Consider the following 25665-nt stretch of genomic DNA (forward strand, 5'->3'; position numbering starts at 1 on the left):
AAAAAAAAAAAAAAAAAAGAGATCCAAAGCCCAAATTGTGCTTTAAATAGACAATTTTCCTCTCCTCAACTTTTTCCGCAGTGCAACCTTTTGGATAGAGAGGCCATTTATGGTAATTTAAAATCCATTTTCTGGGGGCAAATGAATAGGTATTGCTGTACAATTAGGCTGCCAAAAAGAATGCAATGTTTTCAAATGTGGTCTGATATAGCATGGAGTATTTTCACATTTATACTGCAGGGAGCCCAAACAGATCTCAACCTGCTTCGGCACTTAGGTCAGTGGTAGTCAAAGCAGTTACTTTGTTAGAAAATCAACCTGTGGGCGTGGGAATGTTTTTGCGCAGCAACTTCATAGCCATTATTTGTTTCAAAGAGTTCTCCAAACTGTAAGAGAAAAATTAATGAAAACTTTTCCCTTTTAGATGGATTATAGATAATCTGAAGAATTACAGGCCAAGAACATTCACCCAACTTAACTTTAAAAAAAGAGGACTGTCTATTCATTGACTACAGGAACTGAAACAAACTGTGAATGGAGGTCAGTTAGGACAGTGTTTTCAAAGCCTTGTCCAGGCTCTGAGCCACAGAAGATTTGCTGGGTATAATGGAAACCCCACAGCTAAAACTGCGCATTGCTTTTAAGCATCTGTTTTCCTTCTAAGGAATGGCTTTTATTTCCAGTTGCTATATAATATCATTGGGGTGCTTGAACTGGCCCATTATGTTCAATTACTCTTATTTTATGAGACTTATTTATGGCAGGTTGACAGGAGAAGGTCTACCCCACAGGACAAAGATACAGGAGATGCTCAGGTCTCTGCCTCCCAGCAGGGGATGAAGTTTATGCTTGAATCAGTTTTGGTTTTTCATGGGATTTTAATAGGCAGTGACTCTCCAGTGATTGTATTAGAGGGCTACACAGTTGAAAAAGTGCTTCATTCAACACCACATATAATGTGAAATCAAAAGGGAATAAAGGAAACGCAGGAAAAGGGGAGGGTGCAGGCATGTATGGAACTATGGCAGCTAAGTTAGTGTGAGGAAGTAAAGATAAGTAAATTTAAAATCAGGGAATGAAATGTCAGAGCAAACTCAACAGTCCACATAAGAATTTGGAAAAAACTAAGCAGTCAGGAAAACCAGTTGATAATTGGGGCTGTGTAAGGAACAAGTTGTGTGACCTTTGTGTTTCTTTTCTTTCATCTAGTTTCCTCACCTGTAAAATAAAATCTTAGTGTTCTAGTACTTGAGGTCTGCTAGAGGATTCTTTGTAGAAGGTATGGTAGTAGTATTTTGACTGGTGATTTATTAAACATTTAACTTATTTCATGAGCAGTGAGACTTGAAAGCTCTTATATAATTTTACTATTCTTAGGCAGTGAGGAGGAAAATAATATTTTTATTACTTTTGGTTCAGCATTTAAAGTACTTAACAAAATCACGAGAAGTTTTGTCTTCAAGGAATTTTGTTCCGGACATTAAATTTGAAGAGTCCTCTGTTTAAAGACAACATTGGAATTATAAATGCCTGGTTTGAAACTATAGTCTTGATTATATATAATCAGCATTCTCATGTTATTATCAGAGCTGATCCTTACAGAGTGGTTACATCTAATTTATTATATTTTGATCATATTTATTGATCATTCATATTGACCAACACAATGTAATATTATATGATAAGAATGTTGTGTGATATTGTCAGAAGCAAGAAATTGCAGGACTTGTAGATGTTCTGGTCTACTCTTGAGCACAAACATATTGTTACATGTTACTTGGGCTGATATATGTGATACATTGTTTACAGAGGAAACCTTTTGGGAATGAAATACAGTGTATGGTGATTTCTGAGTTGATAAAATCTTTTCATGAGTAATATTGGTTAACATAAGCATTATTACTACATCTAATAAATTATGTTTATTAAACATGTAGTATGTGACATGTCCTATGTTGTACATGCTCTACAAGCATTGTTTTATGTAAATTCAGAACAACTATATGAAGTGCATATGCTGTTGTCTCTATTTTGCAGGTGAGGAAACTTAGGCTTGGTGAGAATAAAGTTATTCAAGTAAAGTTATAGGTCCAAGGTCATAAAGAATTTTATCTCATGCAGTCTGGCTTCAGTAGCTTGTCTTAACCACTACTCCTTACCACTGCTCCTTACTGCTTTGACTTTGTTTTTTAATAGAACACTTTACACAAGGCTATGTTACAATATTGAGAAGAATGGTAAAGAATGTAAAGGATTTATCATTTTATTTTTTGCTTAAGCTATCAAATCTTTCTGGGAGGATAGGAATGTTATGGTATAAATAGAAATACAACTATAGTATGGGGCAAAACAAAAAGAAATATCAAAGGAAAAAGGTTAAGAAATGTTTCGTAAAGGAGGTATATTTTAAGATACAATTTGAAGGAGAGTGGGATTTGAAAGAGTGGAATTTGGGGGAAAACAAACAACATTTGGTGTCAAGAGAACAGCATGGACAATTGGAAAAATACATGTCCTATTTGCAGATGGTAAGAGTTTTAGTTTGACTGTAAAAAAAAAAAAAAAAAAGAAAGAAAAAGGATAAGGGGAGATATCAGACTATGTGTGCCCTCAATAGATGATAAGCTTCAGGAAGCAGAGGCCAGCTCTTATTTATCATTACATTTTCCTGGGGTCTCCCAGCATTGTCTGCATATGGTTGAGACTATTAAAGGTTGAAGAGGAGAGATAATATTTCAATAGAACACTGGGGCCAGATCAGAGTAGATTTGCAAAGTCTGATAAGGAGTTTCAACTTTGTTCAGTAGGCAATAAGGAGTCATTGATAGGTTTTGGGCAGGGGCCTAACATAATCAGAGTGGTACTTTAAGAAGATTAATTTGGCAGTCACATGGAAGGTGGGATAGGAGTTCTAAAATAAGAAAGAGACTGGAAAACTTCAGTTAATGATTGCCTGAATTAGAGCAGTGGTTTTGGGAATGTAAAAGAGGGGATGTGTGATGTCCTGTTTACAGAAGGGATGCTTTGAATGACATAGAGTATTGGCTGATTTCTGAATTCGATAAAGTTTTTTTATGAGTGGTGTTACCAAATGCTTTTGGGGAACTACAAGAGACACACACACAAAATGCAGGCATGATGCATAGATCATTCCCTTTGTAAAGAAAAGCTTAAAAGGGGATGTATAAGGATTACTTTAATCTCTCTGGAGGAGAAATAATCCAAAAAATGTATTTATTATCCTACACACTAACAATATTAAAAGGTAAAATGATTCAATGGTGGAGGACAACGACGACAAACACATATCTTCAAAGAGAGAAGCTCACATTTCGAAATGAATTGGAATCTTACTTTCTATTTTGATCTTCGCTTGCAATTCAGCATATCACTTGATGCTGATATATAGAATTTGTTATCAGTTGTTATCCAAGGGAATTTGCCTAAACACAGATATAAAAATCAGGCTCTGATTGTATGTCTGCTCTCTTGAGTGCTAGAGTTAAGGGTCTGATAAGTTTCAGTGTTAATATTCTGGTTTCATTTTCACTTTTCACACCAGAAAAATGAAAGAGTATTATTATTTTCTAACACTACACATAATTAAGGTGATAACCTATCATTTATCATCCAAATGAGAACACTTTTAAGACTAATAGGGTGTGCTGGTAATAATTATATCAGGACAACCCATGTAAACTAAGACTATACTGGGAAAACCAGGATATATGGCTTATATATAGTTACATATAACTACCTACAATGTTATATCATTTTCAAAATATACAAATTTGGGGTAATTCAAAGAAGTTGTATATTATATTGGATTTTTAGCCATGTAGTTGATACTTAAGTAAGACTACTTTTAAAAGTAACTTTAGAGATAGCTTTCCTGATAAGTTAAATTTTAAAAAAATTATTAGAATTATCTCAGTCAGAACAATATTAATAGAAGAGAAAATACTGAAAGTAAATGACTGAAGGAAAGCTGCATGCCATCTATTTTGTGCCACAATAACATTTTCTTAATCATCTTTTAGTATCCCAGAAGAATACCTCCAAATTAAAGTACTTACATGTACATAGGCTGTAGCTGTAAATGAGATGTCTTCTGAGGCCCCTGATAGCCATAAGAGTCAAAGCCACCTATGAAATCAACTGAAAGGGACAATCGCCTTAATTAGTTAACTTTTCAGAAGAGATAAACGTTCACGATCAAGGTCTCACACAGATTACTAATATAAACCTTTTAATAATCTATTAAACCAGAACTAGCTAATTGTGGAGGAAAAAAGATAGTTCCTTCAAGGCAGTGATTTTTTTCCCCCCTCAACTGTGAGATTCAATTATTGCTTTACAAGAATCTATTCACTAGGGAGAAGAAATTTATATACTCCTTTGAAGCAACCAAGACCTAATTGGAGCAATAAAATTCACTTGCACAATTAAGATGCTATATGTCTTTTTGGTTAGCATGGAGATTTTTTGCAACACATTACAAATGTAAAAAATAATGATCGCTCAAGTGCATGTACCTATCAGCAATTGCGGCACTAGTAATAGTGTTATATCCTATGATTGTCAAGAACAAGGTGTGATGGTGGAGGTCATGTAAATTAGCTCAAAATGGCTGTCCCTGCCATTATGTGGTTCATAATCTCAAATAGACAATCAGAAATAAAGATGTGCAGCAAACTCTAACCAAACATTCAAATGCAATACATACCTAGGTATTTAAGGTACAATGAGATGTAACAAGAGTTACTGTGGTAGATTATATTATCCAAAATAGCTGCAACAATATCTCCTATTCCATACCTGCCTGCAGTGTGACCTTGACACTCACCCCATCCTGAGGTTTGGGTCTTTGTCCCTTCCTCTTGAACCTGGGTAGAACGTTGCGGCCACTTTGACCAGTAGAGTATGGTAGAAGTGACATTTTGTGACTTCCAAGGCTAGATCAAAAAAATGTCATGTACTTTGCTCTTTAGGGATGCTCTCTTTTGGAACACAGCCATCATGCCCAAACTAGGAATCCCAAACTAGTGCACCTGGAGAGATCAATGGAGGACCCTCGGATATGATTTTGGCTGACGGGCTAGCTAAGGTCCCAGCTGATAGTCACCATCAACACCCAGACATGTGAGAAAAATTGCCTCCAAATGATTCCAGCCCCAAGCTGTTGAGTCAACCCAATCTTGGAATCTCCTAGCTGAGGGCCCTGACATCCGGGATCAGAAACAAGCTATCCTCACTGTGCCCTGTCTGGATTCTTAACCCACAGATCCATGAGCATAATAATGGTTGTTTTATACCACTACATTTTGGAAGGGGTAGTAACTGGGACAGTAGATACTAAGAGTGCTGTGAAAATGTTTTGGTTTTGTTTTTTCTTTCCCATTCCTGGATGTGGAGGTCGTGTGGTGGGGCAAAAAGAGGCAAAACAACAAAAAGCTGACAAGATAGATGACTGGAAGAAGAAAGAGAGGAAACTAGAAACTGCATTAGGGTGCTAGAGGATATCTTTACTTTTTCTAATATCTTTTTCTATTGGCTTAGCTTTGACTAGTTTTTGTTCTTTTTAATATCCTAAGTGTTACAGGTAGAAATTGGAGCAAGTAACATAAAGTCCATGATGTCTGTTTAGTGGGGAAATCTTTTCATTTTTTTAAAATAGATTTTATTTTTTAGAGCAGTTTTAGGTTCACAGCAAAATTGAGAAGAAAATACCAAGAGTTGCTATATACCCCCTCCTGCCCCCACCCCGCCCAGCACATGCACAACCTCCCCTACTGTCAACATCCCAACCAGCGTGGTGCATTTGTTATGGCTGATAAACCTATACTGACATATTGTTACCACCTAAAGTCCAGAGTTTGTATTATGGTTCACTTCTGGTGAAGTGATGTAATGACATGTATCCACGATGTTAGTATCATACAGAATAGTTTCACTGCCCTAAAAGTCCTGTGTTCTGCCTTTTTATCCCTCCCTCTCCCCTAATCTCTAGCAACCACTGACCTTTTTACTGTCTCCATAGTTTTGCCTTTTCCAGAATGTCATAGAGTTGGACTCCTATAGTATCTAGCCTTTTCTGATTGGCTTCTTTCACTTATTAATATGCTTTCAAGGTGCCTCCGTGTCTTATGATTTAATATCTCTTTTTATCATGAAAACCCTTTTATTGAGGCAGGATTTCTCTTCTGGTCAGAAGTGGAATAGTGCAGCAGTCCCCCTTATCTGCGGGGATACAGTCCAAGACCCTTAGTGGATGCTTGAACCATGAATAGTACTGAACCCTATGTATACACAATACTATTTTTTTTTCCCTATACTAATGGATGGGTAGCATACACAGCATGAATATGCTGGACAAAGGGATGATTTATGTTACTGGAGGGACAGAGCAGGATGGTGTGAGATTTCATCACCACTACTCAGAATGGCTCACGATTTAAAACTTATGAATTGTTTATTCTGTTTAATCTTTTCAGACTGCAGTTGATGGCAGGTAATTGAAACCATGGAAAGTGAAACTACAGATAAGGAGGACTACAGTGTAATGAAAAGGACAGAGATCCTGATGTTAGAAGGATCAGGGTTCAAATGCTGCTTTGACCACTTGCCAGCTGTGTGACCTTAGACAAATCACTTAACTTCTCTTACACAAGAATTATAATACTTAATACTATTAGTGTGAGGATAAAATAAGGAACGTAGAGCCCTGGGTGAGACATGTGGTATGGAAGAAGAAAATTAAAATCCCTTAAAAATTCAGGATTTTCTTCATAATTCTTCTAAACCATGCAGTTTAGGAGAAAGAAAGTGTTTTAATTTGGAACAACTGTAGAACTATATCAAATATTTTATAGAAGATGACTTAAAAGAGAGCGAACCTCTTTTGTTTTCTGAATTGCCCACGTTAGCACATTAGCTAATATAAATGGTACCAGAAGAGCTGTACAATAATTGAATGGCAACTATATTTAAAGTTTGTATTTTGAGAAATTATTTTCTACAATTGGGGATTCATTGCAGATAGTGCCTAAATTCCTGTTCATTTGGGTTCACTCTTTTTTTTTTTTTTTTTTTGGGGGGGTATGCGGGCCTGTCACTGCTGGGGCCTCTCCCGTTGCAGAGCACAGGCTCCGGACGCACAGGCTCAGCGGCCATGGCCCATGGGCCCAGCCGCTCCGTGGCACGTGGGATCCTCCCGGACCGGGGCACGAACCCGTGTCCCCCGCATCGGCAGGCGGTCTCTCAACCACTGCGCCACCAGGGAACCCGGGAACCCCTGGGTTCACTCTTACCAACATTAAGACTTAAGGACTAGTTTTCTGAGAGGCATTCAAGCATTAAAGTTTCCTTGTTCTGAGGTTCCCTGTTAGTAAGATGGCCCCACCCTGGTGCTGGAGAAGAGAGTGGGCAGATGTAAACAGTAAGGTCTCCTCCACTGAAACCGAGATCCAAGTCAATCTCAGGCTTATTAGTGTTTTTTATTGTTGTTTTGAAATATTTCCTTAGCTTGATTCCAGAGGTGTGAGATGGATGGCAGAAAAAAACAGATGGTAATTTATAAGTCAGGGACTGTGCAGTGAGCCAAGGGATAACCGGAAGAAACCAAGATGAATCTTCAAGTCCAAAGGATAGAATTGGGACCAAAACTGGGAAACAAAGCTTGAGTCAGGAGCAGTGTAGACCTTCTGGAGACATGAGAAAAGCCCAGAAGGGAAATGAGATGTGTCTGAGTACTGTTGCGAATGGAGGTTGAGTTGTCTGGGTCTTGCTCTTATTAGCCATCTATCTGATGTGTGGGTTGGTAGAGCCGATTTACAACTACCCAACTGGGGAGGATAGTGCTAAAGTTTTGACAGAAGGATTGTGATTGTTCTGATCATTCAGATCATCTGGGGTCATGGAAAAGGATGCAACAGCAAATGACTCAGAACCAAGATGAGAGAAGAAGAGGATCTGAATGTAACCAGGATGCATTTTTACCATCTCACTTGTGAGGGGGCATTCAAATTTAAATCAGAATCAAAGGATGTATTTTCTGTAGTGTATTTTATATACCTGTCTGTGTTCACAGCCAAAGAATTTATGTAAGGTCAGTTTCCACATGTACTCATTCTCAGTAATTGTTTGGATGTCTTCCTAAAGACCTGAAGGAGAGGAATATTAATAAGCTGGATCCAACTGACCACTAGAGTTAAGAGTGTGGTGGTCAGTGTAGGTAGACATGGTTCTCTGTATCTTTTACAGAATGGTGTTTCACCCATAATTTGGAACTCTTTGGGGTGCCATGTGGGTGGAGAGCATAGTAGAAGAAATTTTGTTTTTCTCTCTTAAAATTGAATTACTGGGGTTAGCTTACATTTTTAGAATATCCTCAATACCACTTTGGTCTGTTTTCTTTTATATAATTACATTTATTTAGGCTCTAAAGAGGCTACTGAATATTGTAAAACTTTCCTAAGCAATAGGAGTCATGAAACAGCTAGCAGGTACTTCTCCAGGTAATTGAGGTGGCATCTAGATGTTTGGCTCATAGCTCAAATTTGTTGTCTAGGAGGATGCTGCAGCCTTTAATGGAACGAAAAGAATGAGAGGAGGGAGTTGGTGTTTGGCTTCATTAGGAAATGTAGTATGTAAGTTATATGTGGCACGTACAAGCAGCAAGGACCAGGAAACACTTGGGAAAAGGGAAATGTAATTGTAATTGGTGCAAGGCAGATTAGGGACTTGCTGGGATTTTAGAGGTTAATTTCTTTTTCCTCATTCAGCTTTATTGTGCTTTATTGAAAACTATCTCCACCTGACATATTGTGACTCTACTTTTCTGTTGTTGATCCTATCACTATAATTTAAGCTGCATGAGATTTACTATTTACTACAGTAGCCCCAGAACCCAGAACAGTGTCTGGCTCATGGAAGCCATATTTACTGAATAAACTCTTCAGGCTGTTGTTGTTTTTAAAGACAATTGATTTAAGCATGGAAGATGCTGGTAAAATTTCTAAGTGAAATTTGACTGAGTGCATTTACCCTTTCCTTCATAAGGTCTTGAATGATAATAAAGAGAGGACCATTTATAGAAGATCTAGAATGTCAGTGATTGCTTGGGTCCTGTGAGATAAAAGAAATCTTTTGGATACCATTGGGAAGAAGGCACCACTCTAGTCTCTTTGATCTAGGGGAGTAGAAAGAAAGAGGCTAGGACCTGCTTTAGCATCAGAATGACTGGGCTGAGAGGGTAATCCACTGATGAATGCTATGTTGCAAATGTTGATAACTGCTAGGGAAAACATTGCTTTCTTTCTGGCCAGTTCATAGCATCCTAAACAGAGGTACATGACTGGGTAGGTGACAAAATAAAATAAAATTTGTACTTGTTTAATCTTTTCCTCATTGTAGTGATTTGCTTTTGGTCATCTGAAAACAACTCAGGAATGTTATTTTCTTTTCAGATGTTAACAGCGTTTTCTCTTTGGTTTAGTTTTCCTATCTGCAATATGGGTGTGTTTTTGTCTACTTACCGACAGAGGCACAGAGATGCCCCATGATTTTAAATTAGTAAAGTGCCATGTCAGTTTAATAACTATGATTTAAGAAAGTTAATAATAGTGGGATTTCAAAATTACCAAGTAAGAGAAAAGTGCTTTTTGAATAAATATTCCTCACTCATATATATTCCCTGTTGTGAGCTTCCCTTTTATTTAAACCTTTTAATCATGAACGCTGAGTTCAGCAAACTTAAAACTGCTTTTTTAAATACATGTTGGCAGGGAGGTATTGTAATATAATATTGTACCTTGGTTATTAATGACTAAGCCACTAGGCAACACACTCTCTTTTGGAGACAGAGCTGGAAAAGGCTATGGGGGGAAATTTTAACAGGCAGTTCACAGAAAGCTAAGCCTAAATATTTGGAAGAACTCATTGAAGGACATTAAAAAAATTTGTGTGGGCCTATGAAAACAGAGTGTAAATCCATTGTCTCTGCAGGTCTCTATTTCAAGGGTACTTATCTCCAGTTGCACAAAAGGAACTCAGAGCATAACCTACTGTAGCCCAAATTCAAAAGCCCCACCTTCCTTGAACACAGACTTACGTGGTGGCAGCAGTTCAGCTTCCTGTGTGAGCTTGATGTGCTCAGTCTGGACTTGTATCTCTGAGTGGACTCATAGCTATTTTTTTTTTCTGATTAGGAAAACACAACCCTTTGTAGGGGTACTTTAGTCTGTTATTGCCTGAAAGGTCACTGAAGTGTGATGCTACAGAGAGCTTCTGGCAGGCGAAACATGCATTGAATGACATGAGACTTATTAGTTAAATCATGGCAGATGCTTCAGTTCCTAACCTTGTTCAGAAAATAACATTTTCTCAGGGTCTTAGGATTCTATTTTCCATGTTTCTCTCTTAGTTGTATCAGAACCAGATCTTCAGTATTTTAAACGTGGTAACACATTTACATATACTAAAAACTGAAAGTGGAATGCGATCACCACAATGGTATAAAAATGAAATATTTCTTTGGTTAGAGATCATTTGAGTAACCACTTTAAACTGTTGGTTCTAAAAATAAAAATGAAATATAAGTTTCCACTTGATAAACTGTTTTGTCTTTGCACTCTTGCCTATTTTTGCTAATTCTCAGTGTGGCCAGTACCTTAGGTGAGATTTGAAGAAACACATGCTGGTCTTCTGCTGAGACCAGTATCTTGCTATTGAATCTTATTCTAATAATCTAATGCCATCACTGGCTATATCACAGGGAAAGTATGAAGTAGTATAATGATTGAGGGCTTGGTAGTTGGAAGACCTGGGCTCAGGTGTGCCTTCCCTTCTGACCAGCATCATATCCACAAGCAGGTCACAATTGCTCTGAGCCTGACTTTCTTCCTTTGTGAAGTGGAGATAATAAAACAGTTCCAACTTCACAGGGTTATATGTGTTTAATACTTAGATGCATGTATTTTATGGATGCACTACAGGTAGATTTGGGATCTCATCTCTTTTAGCAAGGGATTTATACCAAAAGAATGATTCAAATTATGCTTTAAAATGTATATTTAGGTTCTTTACTGAAAGGATGAGAATTTTTCAGGCCTGGGAAGTAGATGGAGGTAAGGATCAAAGAGGAGAACTTTGTGTAGAATTTACAGGAATTTTGTATGGAACGACATGAGTGTGGAAATCATCAGCAGAAGCTGAGGTAGGTTTATGGAAACCCTTAATGCCCACGTGGTTGGTTAATTGTGGTCTGGCAAGCAGTAGGAATGTGACATATGTGACATATTCTGGAAAAAAAAGGGAAGATTTATTTTAAAAAAACTACATAGAACTGAGTTTCCATATTTCAAATAGTTTTGGAAATCACCTTATATATTATCCGAAAGGATGGGGAGAGGCTAGGCCCAGCCTGGTTTGTAGTCTATGAGACTTCGACCCATATGTAGGGAAGAGGAACTTTACAGTGGAGTGGGCGAGAATGAAGACACCAAGAGCTCATCTCCTGAACCAGGCAGAGGGGATGAAGCCAAGGCTTGGTGGAAGGATTGCTTTGGAGAGGAAAAGCTTAATGGTTCCCCTCAGATTTGGAGAGGGTTTCTAAAAGACAGAAAGATAATTGCTAGTATAGAATTTTTGAGGTTCTGAGGGAAAAATGGAAGAAGTTTGGTAGCTTTGATTTTCTCAGGTTTGGGTACTAGACTTCAGGAACTTGGAAAGGTTTGGAGCTCGTCCTGTGGTGACTGTGGCACACTGTCCACGGGAGAGGAGTGAGAGCCCCGTTGAGCAGGAGAGAGCATCCAGCTGGGTTTAGGGACTCTCTCCAGCCACTTGCAGCAGCCCAGGGTTAGGAGTGGAGAAACTGCACCTGAGCCTCGTCAAGCAGGGACATGGAAAATCCAAGGACCGTGGAAGAGAAAGCGAGGAAGGAAACTAAGTGTGCCTGTAAGAGCATCACTGCTCCTGTGGATTCAGGAGACAGATGATGAGCAGAAAGATAAAGAAAGATTCCAGTGGAGGGAAGCTCCTAAATAAAGGTGAAGAAAAATTCCTCCAGGAGGGAAGCAGGAGAACAAGGAGGGAGTAAAGATAGGAGTTTATAGTCAGGCAGAGAATTTTAGAACTGGTGATTTTTAGAGAAGCCTTCTTCCTCCATAATGAAGGTGATAAAAATTAGCCTCCTTGGTGAAGGGAACTAAGGAGGTAGGTGAAGTGAGTGGTGACAAAGATGGTAAGAGCTGAGAAGATCAAGAAATTGTAAAGCTAGAGTTAGAAAATTATGTATTCAGATACCTTTGTTACTTTCAATAACTGTGGAATCGTGTGCAGAATATGATGAAATGGCTAAGCAAACTTTATCTTAAAGGTGCCTGGCCTCACTTTGTGCCATGCCATTTGGGTGGATTAGATTTACCAGTCTCTGTTTTGTTCTCCCCTATTAGAATGGCTTTCAATTATGTGACATGCCTTGCCGTTGAAATTGGAAAGAGCAGTGATTACAGGCTGTAGGCAAGCTAGTTAGACATGATTGGGTATGTCTTCTCAGCTGACATCCAGGATATATTTATATATATTAGAAGGCACAGCCCATTTAAATGCAGTGGTTTTAATTAGGATGTGGGCACATCAATGCATACATATTTACGAAAATGAAAAATAAAGCGTGCATGCTAAAATCCCCTTGTAATTTTTGCTAACACAATCTTCGCATTATTTTGCAGCCTCCAGAAAGGAGGACTAAACCTAAATTACTCATCTTTATAGAACAACAATAGCAGTTTCAGGTATGAGGATGTCCAGTGGTTACTCTAATATTTTTCCAGCCATGTGAGAAAGGTGAAACTAGATTTGCTGTATGGGGTTCATTAAAAACACTTAAGATGATTCCTGTGTGAATTATGGTGTCCATTTGGTCAATACGGGTGGAAAAAGTTACCCTTTTTAAAAAAGACACCGATTTTTGTTAAATTCTGCATATCCCCCTGATTTGTCCTTTAGGTTTTGGTGGAAATGTCATTTCCTCAGGGAAGAATTTCCTAGTTTTCTTAACTGGATGAGGCACCCCTGGGCTATGTCCCCCTACCCCCACTCTCCTTGTCTGAACGCTCATCACGCTTTGGCGTAGTTCCTCCTGTGAACTGTGTGCTGGGCTGTAAGTATCAGGAGGGCAAAGACAGTGTCTGCCTCGTGCCTGGTGACTAATACACAGCCTACCATGTGCAGTGGCTACTCAGCAAACATGTGTTGGAAGAATCTACGTCGAGTCTCACAGTGAAGTGATGTGTAAAGTATACCTAGAATCGGGAGACAACTTCTGCTCCCAGCACTGACTCTAAATGATTGACTCAGGGCAAAACAATTTCAGTGTTCCTTTCCTCAGAGGTAAAATTAGGGGATTAAAGCAGGTGATTGCTAATATTGTTCATAGAGCTATGATCTGCACAATTCCATATTTGTGGGATTGGTTTACATACTGATAACAGCAATAAAACATTTAAAATGAACAAATCTGCAAAGGCGTCATGAATGGGATAATTTAGTGCAAAGGAGTTGTTTCCCCTCTGGCTGTTACTACTATTATGCATTGATTTTACTAAGCAAGTTTCCAGGGAGATGAACTGCTGAATAGGGTATATTGGAACCTGAGACATGAGACATGACAATTCCCAGCTGGAAAACAGAGTGATGAAAATGGTGGGACCTGGGAGAGAAGCATCGGATTGACAGGTTTGGAGCCCACAGAAATACTGTGGCCCCCTTTTAATTTACTTCCGGGATGAAGGTATATGGATGAGTGACTATGTGCGTCTCTTTGCCTCTGTGCTCTTGGGAATTCCTTTAACATCAGCGTCATTAGTTACAAAGGCAGCAGTCCCTATCCAATTTTTTTTGTGTGTCAGGATTGTTCATGTATAAACTAGCCTTCTTTGTTGGAAACATTTGCAAGTAATCCCATAAACAAACAAACAAAAAATGCAAATCCTGCACTGCCCCAGCCAACCCTGCTGACACTGAGACCAGACTGCCATCTATTATACACAGACATGAATTGAAATTCTCACTTTGGGCCTAACCTAATTTTCCAGTGATAATAGGCATGGATTCCCAGAAGCACTCTACACCTCTTGATAGTAACATCCTCATTTCCTTTCCTGGTAAATGTTTTAAATAAGATTTTAACACCAAAGGAAATTAACCTTTAAATTAATTGTAATTTTAAAATGCCATCACTGATTTTTGTCTTCAGCCTAATTACCTTCTATTATTTAAATAAACCTCGCCTCCTGTGAGCTTTAAGTTTGTTTCTCCTTCACTCCCTGCCACACAATGCCAACCCATCCTCATGGAGGCCTTCCTGACTCTGCTGCTGGAGCAGCCTCATTTAAATGTCACAGGATTGAGGGTTCGCCCTATGCTGCTTATTTACAAGGCACTCTTGCAGCGCTCTGTGTAAGGCTGCTCCACTCAGATGTTTTCATTCTGCATACCTGGTGGCCATCCTTACAGATGCAGTGTTTTTAGTCCTCCTGCTGTTAAGAAGGAGATAGCTAAGCTTGGCCTTCTGTTCCTATTAGATGCCATTTCCACCACTAAAGTAAAACTGGTCGTAATGAAATTGGCAACAGCCAGCATCATTTATCAAAAGACTAACTTTGAATGTACAGTCTTCTTTCTTAGCACGTCTCAGCTTTAGAGAGCTTTTAAGACTTCTGTTTCCTGGGCCAGCTCTTTGTCTTGTTCTCATTTGTCCTTTCAAGGTAGGACTAAGGGATCCCAGCAATTTTATTTTGTGAGCCTGTATATTGGTGCTAAAAGCGTCCTATTTTTCTGCCACTTAGCTGCTTTCCTTCTCATGTCATTATCCATGTGGGTATAGAGAGAGATGGTGAGGAAACAAGTACAGGACACCCAGTACAGGTGGACTAGGTATTAGAGAATTGGAAGAGGCAGAATAATCAAAATGGGAGATGTTTCTTTTATTCATTTCCATAAATGTCACCACTTCTCCTTCCTTTCACATGCTGTTGCTTTCTTTTCCATTGAGGCGGATTAAAACAACTTGGATGTTATTCATCTACTGGATCACATCAGTTTTCTGCACCACATACCTCCTTTATTACACCCCAGTTAAAGGTCCTCCTTTGCTAGTATGAATATAGTTACCTCAACATTGACTCTTTAGAAACAAGGTCCTGACTGTTTCGAATCAACAAAGGATAGGGAATGAATCAATTTCTTTCCCCGCTATTTTTGATTGGGGAACATTAGATTTATTTAAAGATGATCATAGTGTGCATGTATGTGTGTGTATGTGTGTGTATAATAAGCAGTAGAGTATAATGGAGGAGACGTTAAGAGAAAAGGGAGAATATGAGAAGTGATTGTTAAAGAAGACTCAATTTGGACCTGAATATCCAAATTTAAAAATAAAGTGCATATGTTTTCTCTCCCCTGACCACGAGAGGGAGCAACTTAACAGCAGGCTGAAAAAAAGACCAGCACTAATTTTGGGAGACAGTGTAACAATTGTATCACTGTTAGGGAAGGCTGTTGTCACTGACAGGAGCTTGCATGTGATTGACAGGAGGCACATCTATATGTAAGCATTCGTTTCAGGTGCTGTCTTTTATTTTTACATATGGCAGCTTATCTTTTTTTTCTGCTTTCTTCCATTTGTCTAGAAAACGATGAAAGCTGCTTTATTCTAATTCATTATTCATTTACTTAGAATCAATTAGGATCTAAAAAAAAATGTCACATTTCCTTAGGAGTTTCCATATAGTCCAAGAAATGTTAGTGGAGAGCTGATTGATTCGTTTTTTCCCCATATACTTACTGAGTCCTGCTTCAGGTTGGGGGTAGGCTGGATGCTGAGGATGTAGTGGTGGTCAAGATAGCTGTGGTCCCCACTAGCATCCCCTAATACTCTTACCCTGAGGGAGTCAATATGTGCTATATTATGTCAGAAGTTCACCGATAAGCTCAGTGACCTGGGGCAAGTCATTTAATCTATATGGGCCTATAAAATTAAAGTGTTGAAATAGAGCAGTAGGCAGTAGTTTCCTATCATTTCAAACTCTGTGGTGTTCTTAGTTCACAGGAAATCTTAAGCGGAATCAAGAGTTGTAAAATTAAATAAATGCAGAGCTCCTGTGCTCTGGGAAGTTGGAAGAGGAGCAAGGTGACACGTTCTACCTTGGCCCCACTATGATTCTGCAGGGCACTAGCTCAAGGTTAGTAGCCTCTGAAGTCTGGGGCTCCAGACTCTAATCATATGTGATTCTGTTCAGAGATGGGGAAGGGAACAGCACATTTTGATTTTGTGGGAGCCTGGCAGATATAGACAAGGTTATTTCACTCAGTCACCTTCAGAATTACAAAACAAATGTTATAAAGAAAACAATAACATACTACGCTTTCATTTGATTGCTTGAGTATGATATTTGAACAGTAAAAATAGACACACCATTCTCATAACTCTACCTGTCAACCTGGCACCCAGGAACTTGGCACCTTTTTTGAACTGCTAATTGCCTACCCCTTAGGTTATGTTTGGAGAGTGGTTTATAAATAATAAGAAAGAAAGCTCAGGTTACCAAACAGACTGTATAATATGGCCCTAACAACCAGATAGAGAGAAAGAAAAAGAAGAAAGGAAGAAAGCAGACATATACCCAAATGTTACCTGAGAACCAGAATTCAAAATTGTGAAATCATTCTAATTTTCTTTTTTGTTTGTTTATCTGTATTTTCTCTACATTCTGCAGTAAACTTACATTCCTTTATAAACAGAAAGAACCAAATATTTTTTAATGGACGAGTACTCCTCCCTTGCCACCTCTACCCTCCCCCACAGGCGGGAGAGTGTGTCCTTGTGCTCAAAGAATTGCATCCAAACTCAATGATCCTGTCAAACTGGAAAAGCGATCGAAATATACAGAACAGAGTTCAATACACAGAAGTGTAGGCCGGCAGGCTTTAGAAGAAAAATCAAACAAAAATAACAGAAAATTATTAGCTTCAGAGAAGTGAATCATTTCCTGTGGTTTGCTTTTCAAATGAAAGAGTCTATAAATCGATTATGACTGTTATCCCAAGGCCAGTTTATTTTAGAGAATTCAGGACAGGCTTTTATGAATCTGTGCTTGGTTGGTAGGTTTGTGCATGTGTGTATGTGAACATGTGTGTTTAAACATCTAGAATTAATTTTCCAATATTTTTTTCAAAATAAGCCCTCTTAGGATATTTTTAAAATGACATTCTGCATATTTTCCCGGATGATTTGAATATTTAAGAACATTTTTAAACACACTGAATCTCTTTTAGAAAAGATAGTGACTACTTAGAAAAATGGATCCACTTTCCAGAGGACTGATGTTTATTTTTATTTTTAGTTTAACTATTAAGGCAAAGGTTTATAAGAAAACATAATAAAAATTGAGAAATCATGTTGCCTATTTTTTCTATTATGGATAAGTTATTATTTTTCCACAGCTGCATGTTTTCCTTTTAATTGTCACATCTAACAACTCCAATGAAGCTGATAAGTTCTTAGTTCTCTCACTGTAAGTGGACATTAGACTCCGGTGCAGAAGAGCTGAGGATTATGGGAGAGAAGAGCTACAAGTATAATAAAAGGCGCCAGACCAGAAATCTCAGAACATTTTATTTCTTTCACAGAATACCGTCAAAGAGAACAAGTAGAGGGGAATAAAAAACACTGGAGGTCATAAGGAAAACTCAGCATGGTTGGCAACAGATGATACAGTGAAGAGCCCAGCCACAAAGACAGCTCAGCGAGGGATGCCCGCTCTCTTGGAGAAAGCCTTTTCTCCTAAGACATATCGCTGCCTTTTACAAATATATAAAAGTATGTTGTGATGGCTGCCCCACTCAAATAAGGTTCAAGTGTCAAGGCACACCCTCTGGAGCAGGTCCCAGCTTTTTTCTGGTGAGGAGCTTCTCATCTGAAGGCAGATCACCCCACCTCACAGCAGGAGATGCGGACCGCAACTCCTGCCTACTGGCAGTGAGCCAGGAGCAGGGAGGCTACCGTTACCACCTGGAGCCTCTTACCCATAGGCATTTGATGTACCAGTGAGCAGAAGCTAGCCCCACTCTGTTCCCCATAGGTATTTTCAAATAGCCAGCAGCCACATGGTGTGTGCGTGTGTGCGTGTGTGTGTGTGTGTGTGTGTGTGTGTGTATCTTTAGATATGGGATGTTATGGTCTGAATGGTATCCCCTTCCAAATTTATCTGTTAAAGGCCTAACCTGCTATGTGATTGTATTTGGAGATGGGGCCTTTAAAGAGGTAATTAAGGCTAAAGAGGCCATAAGTACGTGGCCCTAATTCAATAAAACTGGTGACCTTATAAGAAGAGGAAGAGACATTGGGGCATGCACAGACAGAGAAAAGGGGGCAAAGTGAGAATTCAGCCTTCTATAAGCCAAGGAGAGAGGCTTTAGGAGAAACCAAACCTGCCAACACCTTGATCTTGGACTTCTAGCCCTCAGAACTGTGAGAAAATAAATATGCATTGTTTAAGCCACCCAGTCTGTTATATTTTGTTATTGCACCCCTAGGTGACTGATACATGGGGGCGGAATTGCCCACATCTTCCTATTTGAAATCTTTGCTCCAAGGGTGGTTGTCATCTCCTGATAGGCACAGCAGATGGCAGTGTTGTCCTGTAAGTTTGCACAGCCAGTTGGCCTGTCAGGCTGGGGCTCTGGCTTAGATAAACAGAGGGTCAGAGATGTAAACTTCAAGGCCAAGGGTTTTCGTTGGGGAAATTAACAACAACTTTGCATTAAAGTGTCTATATAAGTATTTATAAAACTGGCCTCTAGAAAAGTAAATGAGATACTGTTTAAAAGAAGAAATAAAGAAAAAAATCCTAGGCATTTGATGTGCCTGCAGGAACTCCCTCTAGTTCAATGATGATTTATTGCTATTTGTGGAGTCTAAGTTTGACTCTTCGCTCATGGAGCCTGAACCCTCGCCTTAGCTCCCTAGAGTGTGGTGCCTCTGAGGCTCTCTGGCTACACTTGCTGCTGAGCCTCAGATATCAAAAATGGGTACAGAGCCGGTCCGCTTCTATTGACGTCAAGAATATTTCAGTCTTCCAGGTGCCGTAATTAGGCCCTTATCTCCACAGTCCATTCTCAGCACAGCTACAGAACCCAAACTGTCCTGTGTTCCTTTTGAGGCTCTTAGGAATGGAAACTTAACTAATTTGGCAAGTAGGGAGCTGGCATCTCCTCCTGTACTACACTCCCATCAGGTTGCTTCATTGCAAATCCACAGCAGGTAAGAATAGTTACACAGAGATCCTTTTCCTGTTTATATATACATTAAACTTTTCCCATCTTTCAGGACTTACTTTCTGAGAGCATTTGTGTGTGTGTGCATGTGTGTGTGCGTGTGTGTGTGTGTGTGTGTGTGTGTGTGTGTGTGTTTTATTGTACATTCATCAAGCCAAAACATTTTTAAAGGATCAAAATAATTTTCTTTATGATTACTGAAAACTAGATAGAAATTGCAGCCTTTTTTACACTTGAGCATTGGAAGTCATGTGTTCTAGGCAGTGCCTGGAGGTAAACATATAGACCGGTGATCAAGATAATGATAATGCATGGGAAATATCAATCTAAAGCATTTTACTCAACAAATATTCGTAATTGTCTGTGTGTGAGTGACCACAAGTAAACAGACCTAACTGGACAGAGAACTGGCCCAAATGAGCATCTCCTCCAGGTTGTTTAGTCATCCCAGTAACGTTCATGATAAGCATGAGTCTACTAGGATATAAAAAAAGGAGAGTAGTTCATATCTTACTCACTGAGCAAAAAGGCTAACATTAGAAAAGTTGTCTGTGATAAGTCTGCTTTTCTTTTAGATTAATAAAGGCACTTAAGGAGTTGTGGTCAAAATACATAAAAAGACATAAGCATTATGGAGAACAGTTTATTAGATACTTGAAAGATAAGCCTTATCTTCCAAAAGATATTTGTGACTTCACATCCCCTTGGATTTACATGGCTTTGACCAAAACTTGACCTAGGGCAGAATTCCCTAAAACGAGTTCCCTGGAATTATAATTCCCTGGAATATTAAGATTTCTTATGAAAAAAGGTTCCGTGTTCAAATGTTTGGGATATTAACTATACTTTTAGTTTCTGTAAAATGCCCTAACATCTACAGAATGACCACAGGCTGTTCCCAAGTTAAGCCTGGCCCACCCCAAACATCTGGAGACCTTAGATAGCCCCAAACCTTATTCTCTGACACTCACAGTGAACATGAATTTCATGGGGACCTCTTTCAAACTTAGCCAATCCTAAATCCTTTTACCCTGCCTTGCCTGGTCCTTTCCCTGGAAACCACAATAAAAGCACTTGCTTACGGTTCTGCGTGTGTGTGTGTGTGTGTGTGTCTCTCTCTTTCTCCTCCCTCCGTCTCTCTCTCTGTCTTTCTCTCTCTCCTCTCTCTTTCTCTCTCTGCCTCATGACCCACGATGATGCTTTCCCTGAGTGGCCCTGCATGGCATGCTGTGTTCTCCCTAGGGAACCGTGAATGTGGTAAAACCCTTTTTGGTTTCTCTCTTTGATCGGCTTCTGGCCTCACTGTATCTCATCCAACACAATATGGTTAAAACAAAACTGGATTAGGACAAATTGGACATACTTCTTTATTGCAGTACTCTCAGATGTTAATACATAAATGTGCATTCTAAATTTTCAGTGTCAAACCTACTTGGCTTTGGAATCTTTTTTGAGCAGTATAGCTTATGGACTAGCATTTCTGGGATCCCGCTTGGGAGGTACTATTCTGGAGAGATACCGATTATCTGTCTAGGAGACTTGGTGTGTCAGTATATTTTTCTGAAGATAAAAATGCAGACATCATTGTGAAATAAAATCAAACACTATAGTTTAGAGAAAGCTCAATTCCCATATGAAATTTAACCTATAGACTCATCAAGGATTTGGCACAAAGACACTGAATGGTTAATAGCTGAATGAACTTACAGTTTGTGGAGTCCATACATTTTAAAATCCATATATCTTTTACCTTTCCTAATATTTACCCTTCCAACAGAATAAATCTTTTGGGCGTAGGACAAATGCTTACTAGATATCTTCTCCTGCATCTTTGTGAAGCACCTCAAACTTAACCTTTCCAAACTGAACCAGTTGCTGCATCCCCATTCTACTTTCCTCAAGTGACATTTTCATCTATCCATTCACTCATATCAGAAATTCAGAAATCTGTCAGCCTCTTCCTTACTGCTTACATAGTACCCATCCACAGTCCATTAATCAGTATTGTTTTTATGTTTAATAACATATCTATCCTCTCCCTCTCCAACACTGGGCTTAGTCCAGACCCTCATCATCTCATATCTCAGTCATTTTCACGGTGTCCTAATCTGTCTGTCTTTCCTTCATCTCGACCCTCCCGTTCAAGTCTCTCCTTCATACTGATACCATTATGTTTCTTCTGAAGTGCATTTCTGATTGTTACTCTTTCTATTAACTGCCAATTGATTGGCCATCATGCTATACAAAATAAAGTCCAGACTCCTTACTCTGTCATAACCGTTTTTCTACTATCTCATCTTTTCCAGTCATCTCTGGGTACCCACCTCTAGCACAGGATATAATTCAGTCATATTAACCTGACTGCTCTGCCCCCAACATGGCAGGCTGTGATATGTCTTGGTTCTTTTTCACCTTTTTCCTGGGATCACCTTACTCCCGCATCAGCTATCCAAATATCTATTTATTTTCCAAGACCAAGCTCAAGAGTGTCCTTCTCTATGAAACCTTTCCTGATTCCTTTCCTATCTCCCCACACTATACACTCTACAGAGCTTTATTATACTTATTTGTTCACATGTTTCTTTCCCCTACAAAATGCTTAATTCCTAGAAGTAAAAGACTGCATATTACTCATCTTTTTTTTTTTTTTTTTATAAAGTTATTTATTTATTTTTGCTGCATTGGGTCTTCGTTGCTGTGCGTGGGCTTTCCCTAGTTGTGGTGAGCGGCGGCTACTCTTCGTTGTGGTGCGCGGGCTTCTCATTGCAGTGACTTGTTGCGGAGCACGGGCTCTTGGCACGCGGGCTCAGTAGTTGTGGCTTGCGGACTCTAGAGCGCAGCCTCAGTATTTGTGGCACACGGGCTTAGTTGCTCCATGGCATGTGGGATCTTCCCGGACCAGGGATCGAACCCGTGTCCCCTGCCTTGGCAGGCGGATTCTTAACCACTGCGCCACCAGGGAAGTCCCTACTCATCTTAAAATATCCCCAAACTGACATCGCACTTGATACATTGAGGAGTGTTTTACAAACACTTATTTGTAAAGGACTGTCATTTCCTTTTGCAAACAACAATAAAAACTATGCACTGCATATTCCTAATTTTACATCGTGTGTGGATATGATTGAGAATGTGTCTCCTCTAAATGAATCACATGATACAGCCTCCCTCTTTCTAGTATGTCTGGAAAGTGAAGAAGAAACACATATTTCTCTTTGAGTATTTTCCTCAAATCATCCTATTAACAGAGCAGTGGATCCTCATCTTTTCCTCCACTGTCTCAACACCCCAATCATTATGAATATCTTTGGAAACCAAGAAAAACGATTCCCAGCTCTGATTTTTCCTCAGAATAAATATAGCTGTATGGACAAGTACCCAGAGAGCATTGAAATACTTTTTCCAATCCTCCTATTTCAGATCCTTAGGGGGCAAGGAAGGAGTGAAACCTTCTACCTGCCAATTTTTAGAAGAGCAGAAGACAATGGAGCCACTTAGAGGCTTGTGAGAGGGTACCTCCATTTAAACTCTGGATCAAGCAGTAGTGCGGAATGCTGAGACTCTGACGTAAAGTTCTAGCTATTTGTATCAAATTGTAGGAAAGAATAGGAAATATGAACATTTGGTTTCATGAAGACAAATTTCTTGAATCAATCTGGAGTCAGTTCTTGTGAAAATTTTTGGAACTATTGCAAATTGCTGATTGTTGGGATTTGTAGTCCTGGGTGAAACGGATTAGTTATCTATATGCTGGATACTTTTATGAAAACCATTTTAGTCTAATGGGTACAAAGGGCTTAGTCCCTATTCTAATGATGTGTTAAGGGATATTGTCTGAGAAGGAGGAAAACAGGTAAGAGGCAGTAAAGAAGATGCTCTGAACTTGAAAGAAACAGAACAGAGCTTTAATACTTACAGCTGTCCTCTTCTTCAGTTATACATTTCACAACATAACAGGCGTAGATGAACCCTGCCAGCTGAAACAAAACAAAGATGCTTTAGACATGTGGCAAAGGCAACAGTACTGGATCTCACTGGGGGAGCGACTTTTCAAAGGCATGTGGTTTTGACTAGATTCAGTGTTCCAAAAGAGTTCATCAGGCTGGATCTGGACTCCTGTGTGGATTCTTGATTCATATAATGTGACTTATAAGTGAATATATTACTCTGTTTTCCTTTGTTCTGCATTTATGTTTAAGATTTGTTAATTGCCAGACAATCTACAACAAGTTATTTTAGGTCCAGAGGAAAAATACAGAATTATGGCCATTCATCAATGGATTAGCATTTGCATTTGTGCCAATCAACTTCTAATTCACTTTTCATTAGCCCAGAGCCTAAGATACTAAAATTGGACTCCTGCTGACTATCAGAAAAATGTTTTGAGAGAAAAATATTAAGGAGATTCCTTGAAATATTGCCTCAACACTTTGTAAGTAAGAAAAACTCTTATTTAGACCAGTAACAGGAACCAGGACATACCGAGTATAGTTAAGATGACATGATACAGAGGAGCAATGGGGTGGGTAACTGTAAGGAATATCACAATGCATTTGACTGGGATTGCACACATCAGAGCATCCTTTCTGAAGCATACAACAGAGGTCCCTGTGGTCAGGGAAGTCTTTGCTCACTGAAATAGTATCTGTGAAGGAGCACAGTAAAGCCCTTTGATATATGTCCCCTCAGATGGTGTAGTTTTGTATCCCTTCATATAAGTATAATTATTTAGTCAAATAATGAGCACTGGTATAAGGAAGCAAACTAATTTCCTGATATGTGGAAAATTTTTTTTCCAAAACAATCCAGTTTGGAGGAATCCTTAAAGGCATGTCCTCAGGACAGTGATGACAATTTTTCACGGTGACATTTCAGACAGGCATTGATCCTACTGAGTATTTGGCATCGGGGAAGGGAACCTTGGGAAAAAGGCTACAGTCTTCAATCAGGAAGCTAAGGTACAGGGCAAAAAGTTGCTGCTGTGATAAACCTAATGAACTTGTTTTCCATTAGCTGACAGATTGCAGTATTTCTGGAAGATGTGAGTGGAACATTTTAAGTCAGAGGGTACACTGATAGGTATTTAATGAGAAGAACTATTTGGAGACAGAGGTCCGGTTAAAAGGAACTTTAGAAAATCTTTAATTTTAGTGTGAGAAAGAAAGCACGTTCTGGCAGATTCTGTTCTTTTCCAAAGAGATCTGGCATGAGATAAAACAGTGGTTTTCCTGGCACAGAAACAGTGACCCTGCTTAAGAGAGAGCAATGAATGAGAAAGCAGACTTATGCAAAATATTCTTCACAAGCTTTTGTTTTCAGATCCTGGATGAGAGGGACAGTGGACCCGCTGCCCTCCCACCCCCAAGTGTAGTGTCTGAACCACTACACATAGTAACAGAGAGCTAGATAACATACCACTGATGCTACATTAGCACTTAGGTTTTTAAAAATATGTTAGAAAAGTCATCAAATAAGCATTTTTCTCTTTGAAGTATATGTTGCTATTGGCAATAAAATTGTGATAGTAAGAACAGTCTCCTTATATAATGGAATCATCAGGTTACTGTTTTTATGGGACTTATTTTTAGAATACAGGGTACTATTAAAAACCAGTGTATCCTATTTGGCTTTAGCAAAGATATTGATTTGACCAAACAAAATCACACAGTGATTTGAGCATTTTCACAGATAATGGAGAAACAGATTAACGCTTCTTAATCTTTTATCCACCAGGGCCCATGAAAATGCCCGTATCACTGAGTGACCTAGTCCCATGTGTACTCTGTCATGGGTGCTGGATCCGACTGTGGCGAGGTAAAGAGGCTATGGGTTTGGTTAAATCCCCTGGGTACTGCCTGTATCTCCCCTTCTTCCTCCACAGGAAGGCCTTACCATTGTGGCTAAATGCCATAGATTTATCAGTAGTTTATCTCTTCTCTTCAGTTTAAAATACTTACTACTTGAATTATCTACAAAGCAACTTTTTTCCTAATCACAAACTTTTCTCTTGATTTTCACTCATCACTTAATTACTTTTAAATGAAAATCTAGGTAAAGAGCATTGATAAATTCTGAGATTCAGGGCCAGTGAGTTTAAACTTCTCATTAAAGTGTCACTAGAATCTAGATTATTAACTGTACCCCTCTCCCAGAATGCAGCCAAGGCACTGTGTTTTGCTTACCAGTGATCTTTTAATTGTATTCGGTTGCATTCTTTAACTATCAGGGGAGTGACTTTGATATAAAAGTAAATCCTGCTGCATTTCATTACAAAAGCTTGCTGATTAAGAGAACTTCACCTTTTAAATTGGTCACCTCTAAATACAA

At 39.0% G+C, this 25665-nt stretch overlaps 1 protein-coding gene across 1 annotated transcript in view; it reads right to left on the reverse strand.

Moving 5' to 3' along the window:
• Positions 1-3418: 3418 nt before the first annotated feature.
• Positions 3419-25665, reverse strand: part of NKAIN2 (sodium/potassium transporting ATPase interacting 2) — a 511469-nt gene continuing 489222 nt past the window's right edge. Inside the window, exons 5-7 of the mRNA XM_024759019.1 lie at positions 23255-23315; positions 4077-4158; positions 3419-3443 (exon numbers count right to left, since the gene is read on the reverse strand). Coding sequence (XP_024614787.1) covers positions 3419-3443; positions 4077-4158; positions 23255-23315 — 168 coding nt within the window. The remainder of the gene's footprint in view (positions 3444-4076; positions 4159-23254; positions 23316-25665) is intronic.

Source organism: Neophocaena asiaeorientalis, unplaced genomic scaffold, assembly GCF_003031525.2.
Source record: "Neophocaena asiaeorientalis asiaeorientalis breed wild unplaced genomic scaffold, Neophocaena_asiaeorientalis_V1.1 scaffold5, whole genome shotgun sequence".
NCBI lineage: Eukaryota > Metazoa > Chordata > Mammalia > Artiodactyla > Phocoenidae > Neophocaena > Neophocaena asiaeorientalis.